At 31.1% G+C, this 9658-nt stretch overlaps 1 protein-coding gene across 2 annotated transcripts in view; it reads left to right on the forward strand.

Annotated features, from left to right (window-relative positions):
• The window catches only part of LOC106461720 (intersectin-1-like), a 223110-nt gene that overhangs the window by 161370 nt on the left and 52082 nt on the right, over positions 1-9658 (forward strand). For both annotated transcript variants that reach the window (XM_022388749.1, XM_022388750.1), the window contains exons 26-28: positions 2034-2078; positions 2724-2783; positions 5741-5785. In XM_022388749.1, coding sequence (XP_022244457.1) covers positions 2034-2078; positions 2724-2783; positions 5741-5785 — 150 coding nt within the window. The remainder of the gene's footprint in view (positions 1-2033; positions 2079-2723; positions 2784-5740; positions 5786-9658) is intronic.

Here is a 9658-nt window from a genome sequence, read left to right on the forward strand (position 1 = left end):
TATATATATATATATATATATACTTAAATTTGTTTTATTGCCCTTTGAACTTCTGTTCATGCCATTATAAATTGTAAATCACTTGGCTAACATGTAGCTTATGTTATGCAAGAGCTGCTCAGGAGCAAACCTAGTGAAAAAATGTTATTATATTATTATTTATTTCACTTAATCTAACCTTAACTATCATAAAAGTTTCCTACTTTTGCATTTTAAAACAAGAAAAATAAAATATCTGTGTTTTCTTTCTTTTTGCTGTCCATGACACTTAACCCTATTTTTTTAAACTAATGGTGGTACTGCAATAAATAATTTTTATCTCGTTAAATGATGCACCAATGAATAAAGAATAATAACATGCAAAAAGCAGACAATGTTTCATAACTATCATAATTTTTCTGGCTTTCTAGCTATTTGACAAGAGACATTAAAACTTCATCTAAGCTCATCAGTGTGTTTCCCATGGGAATCAACCTTGAATTGAAAGTGAAATTGACAATTATCTTTATAGAAGACAATGTAATATAATTAGTCATTTGATAGATGAAAATGTTGGCTTTCTATTGGTTATAAATAATGTAGTATTGAACGTCAGAGAAAAAACATTTAATTTCTGGAATAGAGGATGTGACATGGGTGTTGCAAGAGGGGTCGGGTTGTCTATTTCATAGCTTTGTAAACAAATAAAATTGAAGGCTATGAAAGAAAATTATGCTTTGCCTGATTTATAAGTAATTTACATTAAATTTCATACTTCTTGGAGGGGTGGTAATTAAATTAGAGAAGAGGGGATGCCTAGAAAACAAATTCACAATTCTCGTACTCTGGGAAGTTTCAGATTTTCTTTAATATTGCCTTATAGAAGTAAGAACTTAAACTTGTATACTATTAAAATATGGATTATTAGCTACATTTATATGTCAAATTTATTCATATATCATGATAAGAAAGTAATTTAATTAGATTTCGAATGTAACTCTCAAAAACGTTGTGCCTATGGGGATAGGGTTAAATAAATAAGTCTGAAGCTTAGTTTTGTATTTGTTAGCAGTGGCTGAAATCTGTTATTTTACAAACTGTAATTCATTTAACTAGATCTTGAAGTTTTTTCATTCAAAGATAATTTCTGTATGTGGTGTAAAAGGAATAAACATACTTTTTGTATATAGTTTCCTCATGCATCCAGACAGTTTGAGACTTGTACGTATCATTCATTTATTAGTTTTGTGTTTCTGTTTTTGCTGCTGAAATGTAGAAGGATGAACAAAGTGGCATAACATACAACACTGTCTATGCTGTATATTGAACACTGCTGTTTTAGGTGATGTGTCCTTTGTCATCAGTCTTATATTAATCTTTTCTGTAGGGTTTTCTCATTTAAAAAAATGTTTTATGTTCAGTGTAAATGAGCTTCACTGGATTTGAGTTAGGGCTTAAAAATTCTATTTAGATGATTTAGTACATATACATTAAGTATGTGTGTGTGTGTGGTATTTAAAATGAATAAATAATGCAACATTTGACTCTTCAGAAGTGTTCTTACAGTTACATTCCTGAAAAGGACATGAAACCATTGAAACATGTAAAGTGATCTTAGTGAGGAACATGGATTGGGATTGATTGTCTCAAGATGTTTTAAATTGTGTAAATTCAAACATTATCTATGTTATTTATTGATCTTAAAACTTTTACACAAGAGCTGGAGTACAGTATAAAAAATAAAATGTATGTGTGTGTGTGTGTGTGTGGTAATCCATCTGACTTGGTAATGTACATTTTGAATTAACATAATACACCTTCACCTAAAATTTATTTTACTTGCACATAGAATATTTTGTTAATTGGTCAATTTGATTCACAAAGATTCTTGGGTTGATAAATTGATGTAATTTTAATTACCGCTATTGATACTTTTCATCTTAATATCTGTAAATCTTTTACAATTAAAATTGCTATATGTTCTTTCTTTCTTTCTCTCTCTCTTCAATATCTATCATTGGCATCTCTTGAACAACTACACACTTTTGTCCTAGGAACCAATTATTATTGAACAAACTCATTCAGATGAATTGGACCAGGTTAGTAAACAAATGAGGTATAAAATTATTTATAAGTTCAATAAATTGAAATAGAAAGTATAGTAGCAAGAAATTATTTTAATCAGGAGTAGAATATTATTCAGAAACATGTAAATTATTAAATTTTGTACAAATACATTAGAAAAATGTAGCTTGAGTATCTTAAGGTTGATCTATTTGTTCCAGATAAAAATGTTCAAATTGTCATGAAAGCAGAGGATAAATTATTTTAAAAACAACAATTAAACATTACCTATATATTGACTGTATAAATAAGACAAAATTTATTTGTTGAGTGTTCAATACTTACAGTTCCTATTCTATGGTATATGACCAGGTATATATATATATGTCTAATTTGATGTTTTTTCCATACAGTTTTATTTGCAGTTTAAAAGTAGTAGTTTTTACAGTATATATCTAATTTCAAATGGTGGAATACAGCATATATTATACATTTATGTTAAGTGGTGATTGTTATACAACATCAAAATATGCATTGAGGTTTTGGAAGAGTTTCAGATGTGGACTTTATTCTTGAAACTGTTTTATGTAACAAAAATATTTCTTAGGCCTTTTTCAAAGTGTCTGTTTTTCCTTGCATGTGTGGTAACTAACGTTTTTCCTTCCCCACTTGTGATTTAGCTCTCAACCACAGTCCCATCTGACACCTTTTCAGCTTCAGTCACACCTTACACTGCAGAGGTAAAGATGGCTTGTAGCTTTTGATATTTACTTTATTCTACTGTATGCTGTTGGTTTTGAAACAGCTGTTACCTGGGAAACAATTCTTAGCACAAAACATGTTTGTAAACTTTTTTTTTATACAAGTTTGCTATCATAAGATATTTCCTATGTCGTAACTTTCTTCTTTTTTTACAGTGAAGTTCTGAATTGCTTTTCGTTATAAAATATTTGTTATTGACTAAATTTTCATTAGCACGTTTCATTTTTGGTGAATTTATAAGTCAACTTTTTATTTAAAACATGGTAATACCAAAAAACATTTGTAATTATGGATGTTTTGGAAGAGCTTCAAATTCCATCATCAGCATTAAAACCTCAAATATTCACAATATCCTAACTAGAAAAAAGAACATTAGATTTTAAGCAAGTAGTTTTTATACAATGGAAAGTTAAGAAAGAATAAATTTAAACAGTAATAACAGTATGGAACCTATCATAAAGCATACAGTACATGTGCAATAATATTGTTAAGAGAAATGATTACAAAGAAAGGCTAAAATATAAGTATAAAAACCGTTTCTTTAAAATAATAATAAAAATAATGACAATAATCAAATATAAACACTGGGAATCTGGAATTGGTTAAATTATGGCAGCATGGGGTATGTGATGCTATTACTTAGTGTTGGGTGATTATTTAAAATGGAAAGGCTTTCTTAAATAAAGAGTTTATAATCTGTGTTTCCAGAATCAAGAATTCTAGTTTTGAAGATGTATGCAATTGTTATTTTTCTCACTATGAAATTGGATACAAGACTCAGGTGGATTAGTTAGCTTATTACCTGCTTCTACCTGAAATTCTCATGTACTCATATTTGTAGGTAACAAGCAGTTTTACCAATATAGATCTTGTGAGTTTAGATATTTTAAAAAATCCTTGGTGCTGTTAGAATGTAAAAGCATAGAAAAGTATCATTGATGTAACTAACTATTTGAGGTTTTAATGCTGATAATGGAATTTGAAGCAATTCTAAAGCATCCATAATTAAAGATGTTTTTTTTCTTTTTGGTTCTACTGTGTTCTTAGTATTTATTACAAAACTTAGGTTTCCCCTTGGTAATTTTTATTTATTTGTATATAGTTACCTGTATTTGATACGCTTATATGTGAAATTGACAGAAAATATCAAAATCATTATCTGTTTGCAAACTTGTTGACTTCTGAATTATAACTTATGATTAGAAGTTCCTTTTGTTGGAAAAAGAAGTGTAGATTAACTTCATACATGGAACTCCCTTCTGTTAATAAAGGACAAGTTTGGTATATTATCATTAATATAAAAACTTTAAGTCACATTGAACAAAGACTTGATCAAACTGAAAAATACAACAATTATTTTTGTTACTGGTGCTTTGTGTGAAATTCAGAAAAACAAAATGGATAATAATAATAATAATCAAAATTATCTGAAAACAGTCTGCAATTTCATTATATTGAAGTTGTGGATGATATGATTCTCTAATATAGTGTGATAACTTTGTCAGTAAAACAACAGTTATATGTTACATGTGTATACCTTTATTTGCTTGTTTAATTTGTGTATCAAATTTAGCATGATTCATAGTTTTCCTTACCATCTTTGTGTTTGAACTATGTTATAGCATTTTTTTTTTACGTGCCTAAGTAATTATAATATTTTTTACATCCTCCCATATGGTGTATGTTCCTATGTAATAACCTGTTTAGCTCAACTTCGTATGTATTTGTTTTAGAATTATATTAACATGTTAGTTTGTAAAATTAAGTTGCCTTCGTTCTCACTGTTACCTTGTGAGAAGTGTTGGAAATTTAAATGCTTTTATGCTCCTTAATTTCTTAAATTATTTAACAGTGTTTAACATTAAAGAACTAGTGATATTGTGTATTGTGGTTTGGCAATTGACTCCGTGAAGTACATAATACAGTGTGCTGTTTAAAATTAATAAACAGTGTACATTTATCTGCTAGTAAAATGTATATCTTATTGTGTGTGTGAATGTCATAGTCCCAAAATTCATTATCAAACTATTATGCACTATGGAGGATTGGGTACGCTACATTAACACGATGCAAATTCAGCAAGTCACGCGACAACTACAGCTGAGATAAAGCTGCAGTGGAATAGCATTTTGACATTGTTTGGTGATTCATAGATAATATGATGCCTCTGAAAATTTATAACGTTTTGGTAGGGTATGTAACAGCTCTTTCAAACCAGGAATTTAGAATTTCCAATTTCTTGTAATTAATGGAATTGGAAAGCAGAGAAATATGAATCAATTTAGAACACTTGGGCCATTCATAAGGAGACATATAAAAACTTGTACCACAGTGGTAAGCAAAGTGCTGCATCTAGTAACAGGTAAAAATCCATGAACACAAAGGTCAGTGGCAAAAGCTGTCCATGTGTCTCAGGCAACAGTAAACAACATACTTAAGAAGGATCTCCATCTGGAAATGGGAGCATCAAGATAAGATTTCTCATCATATCTCCATCCAGTCAAGTGTACTACAAGCAGCTGGAGTTTGAATTGGGTATTCATGATGTTCCATATGAAAACATACTGGTCAAGTCAAAAGGAGTATCTATGGATTTCTGTGCAGTATGACTATTGAAATGAGTGCTGAGAAACCATCATCCTTGTACAGTAGATTTATTATGGAAAGCATGCAGAGAATGGAGGTGTGCTTTTACATGACAATCTTATGACAGAGCATTTTGCTATGGAAACTGTGCTGCAGGGCTACTGTCAAGAGGCACTGTTTTAAGATACAGTATGGCTGTATGTGGACTGTTACAATGTGGTGAGACTCCAAAATCGTTTTAATATAACATACTCAACCTCTGTGCACTTTATGATTGATCATTTCTGTCAATTTTGGTTTAAAGTTAAAACTTTATTCATTGGCTTTTAATGCAATCTTGGGACTTCAGGCTACAAGGTCAGACAGTCCTGCAGTTGAGAGTCCTAAGCCTAAGGTAATGAGTTGTGTTGTATTTTAGATATGTTCTACGTTTGAGCATGAGGTCTGCATGTTATTAGTACACCTTTTGAGTCCCTTAAGTAGTTAATGTTATGTTGTGAGTGCATTTGACCATTTATATTTTTAAAACTGCACATCTGAGGTTATTTATAAACACACTGTTTCCATTAGTACAGTAGACATTAAGGTAGTAGTTCTTAGATAGGTCAGCTTGCTATGTTTGACTCTTTTGATGTTTATAATATATATAATATATTGCCTCATTCCCTTAGTCATTTTTTGAGATATTTCAATATGATTTTTATTTATTTATTTATTATTATTAAAATATACAAAAATTACTAAGGCAACATCATAAGCTGCCTGCTTTTGGGAACTTGACTTTTAAGTCAAAAAGTCTGAGTGCATATAGTTGGAACTTTTACTTGCACATTTTAACATTAGATGCATGGTGGTTAGGTGACAAAAAGGTTAAGAAATGTTTGACAAGATGCCACATAACTTGTTAAAATAGTTATCTTGGGGTTTAGGGGATAGGTTGGCTCATTGAGTAGAAAACTGATTGGACAGAAGAAAGCAAATGGTTATGTTAGATAGAGTTAAAGCTGGATTAAAGTCATAAGTGTGATATCCCAGGGATCAGTGTTAGGACTTTGGCTCTTTGAATTTACATCAGTGACATAGATGAAGGAATGGATAATAAATTATTTAAATTTGTTGATATTAAAGTTTTGGGTGTTGTTGGCTGTGAGGAGAATGCTGCTGCTTTACAAAAAACTTGGATTGTTTGGTGGGTTGGGTGAATAAATGGTTGATGACTTTTAATTATAATATATGCAAGGTAATGCATATAGGATATCACAGTTTGAATTATTAGTATAATTTTTATTGGAATAACCTTAAAAGTGTTATGGAAGAGTAGGATCTTGGTTTTCTAATTCATCAGTCTTTTAAGCGAACCAAGCAATGTGTTGTTGCTAGTGGTAGGGCAAATAGAATTGTAAGTTCTATCAGTAGGAATACTTGAGTAAATGTCTAAAGAGGCTGTAATGTCATTGTATAGATCGTTGCTTGGTCCACATTTGGAACACTGTTTAAATCTTTTCCTCCTTACATTAGGAAGAATATTAAATTGTTGGAAAGGGTTCAGAGGAGGGCTACTATGATGATACCTGGGATGGAAAGGTTGGTGTAAAAGAATAGGTTAAGATCTCCTAAATTTGTTTTTTCTTGAAAAAAAAGATTGGAGGGGATATGATCTATTTGTTCAAGACTGTTAAGGAAATTGATAGTGTTGATACATCATGTTTTTCATATTTAATTGTGAGAATGGTAAGAGCAGAAGACACGAGTATAAATTTTAGCTGGATAGGAATCGCCTTCGGCCAAGATAGCTTTATTTTTCTAATAGATTGGTCAGCCTTTGCAGTAAGTTACCTTCAGACGTAGTAGATGCAGCTAACTTAAATTTTAAGACTTGTTAAATATTAGAATGCATAAAGATTAGATTTCAGCGTTTTTGTTTTATTTTAGAGTTTAGTAGATGGGACAGCTTAAATAGACGAATGGGTCCTTTGTTGCCCTTATATCTCGTTGACATTTGTAGTTGAAAGTAAAAGGGAAATACTCTCTAGCATTGAATTTTGAACAACCAGTGATATCTTAGTACAAACATTAAATTACTTTCACACTTGTTTCTTGGAATAATTAAAAACCTGTTCCATCATGATTAAATATGATGAAAAACTGTGAAATGTTCTAAACATTGAGAAACCTATTTTGAAAAAAGATGTTTTGTGTTTGTACAATGTTTTAATTGTGACATAGCTGATATTTTAATATGATGTATATTTTTAATATTAAGTAATGTAATGACTAAAGTAACAGGAAATGTGAAAATCCACTAATCTAAAGAAATACTTAATCATCTTTATAGAAAGGTGAAAGTTTTCTATCAGAGGATGCTGTGGAACTTAATATTTTAATAGACTTTAATAGTTTCTGTAAGCCATGACATAAGTCTTTACATATGTATAACTTATATATAACAGTATAAAATGGGTAAAGCATGTTTATATCCCAAAATATAGTTTTGATTACTAAATAGCATTATTGAAGAGAAAAAAATATACCTACTCAAAATATTAAAAAAGAAAAAAGATACAAAATGAGAAGCTAATGAAGTTGTAAATGTATGATTGGCTAGGAATGTATTTCTTCACTGTTAATTTTTTTTTTAGCTAAGTAAGTAAATTTTATACAGTTGGGAAAACTGATTATGTAAAAATGTTTTACTCTTCTCTGAAACTTCTGCAAATCTTTCTCCTTCAAATTTATCACTTGTTGTAAAAGTAGGGGAAAATTTATGTATTTTAGTTTTACATTAATTTGTTCAACTTGAAAGTTTACAGAGTATTAATAACGTATTATAGTTGTAATATTTACAGCATTGTATGAACACTTGACAAGGATGCATTCAGTAGTTTGTATTACCTGTTCTGCTAAACCATGTGGTTGGGGTTGATAAAGAGAAGTGTAAACCACACCTAACACGTTACAAAACTTATAGAACATTTGGGAGTTGAAGTTAGCTCTCTGATCCATGTAGATATCTTCCATAGCTCTAGTCTGTGCTGTTCAGTGCTGTGCAAACACATTGCTACAGATTATGGCAACATGCTGTTGTTCCTACAAAAATTATTAACCATTTCAGTGAAGCATGGCCTACCTAAAGGGTAAACCTTCTATTGTACAAGTAAAAGTGATAGTATTTTATTAAGACCATAACTGAAAGCATTTCTTTTTTCATCATACAATATCTGAATTAGGGAGCTGTGAGTGTAGGACTAATGTACAGGATTTCACTTCCTACTCTGTCCTGCATCTATGATGACACTGCCCTGAATTTATTGGTGATATATAATAAGAATTCCATTTCTTGTTGTGGATATGTCATCACTGGAGCATCCTTAAGACATGTTTTAGGGATTGGAATGCTTGGTCATGTTCTTTGCTCCACTCAAAATGCATCTCAGTTCTATTGAGAGCAGACAGTGGTGTAGCTCCCTTGAAGAATTTGGCCACAAACCATCAATAATATGATATTAAACTGTGAAAACTGCTTACTTCTTAGTTGGTCACAGGCTGAGGTCAATCTCTCACTGTTGCTATTTTAGCAGGGCCCATAGAGAGACTGTTTTATCTACATTGTAACCAAGAAACTTCACTTTTGTGCACATGAGCACACAATTTCCTGGTTTCAGTTTTCAAACCTGCTTCATTTATCTGCTGGAACACAATTATCAAGTTCTCAGCCACAGACTTGAAGATGTGAACACACACTAAAAGATCATCACTGTAGACCTGGCCTCTTTCCCATTGTAGCCTTTTTTATTGTAAGCTCTATTAGCCTCTTAAAAGTGGTGGGCATGCTAAATGGCATGATGTTGGAACTCTTACATCCCACCTCTTGTGCTAAAAACAGTATTAGATATGATCTCATCATTCAGCTCAAATTGCCAGTATATGGATGCTAGAACTGAAGTGTTAAATCAACAAGAACCTTCTAATGAGTCCAGGCATTTATTTATTTTTTACAGTAAGGGAAAGGTGAGAACATCAGTTACCATGCCCACAAGTTTAAAATCAACAGAATCTTGGTGTGTCATCATTTCTTCTGACTCTCACTACTGAAGATGACCAAATACTCTCTAAAGGTTGTTAACTCTGTTCTTCAACATCCACTGTATCTTAGAACAAGCTATTTTCCTTGTGCTCCCGGGAATCTTACACAGCAGTTGTTTTATCTGGTGTGTATTTCCTATATATATATATATACACAGCATGGTCACAAGTAAATAGACACCAC

The sequence above is a fragment of the Limulus polyphemus genome, unplaced genomic scaffold (assembly GCF_000517525.1).
Source record: "Limulus polyphemus unplaced genomic scaffold, Limulus_polyphemus-2.1.2 Scaffold1018, whole genome shotgun sequence".
NCBI lineage: Eukaryota > Metazoa > Arthropoda > Merostomata > Xiphosura > Limulidae > Limulus > Limulus polyphemus.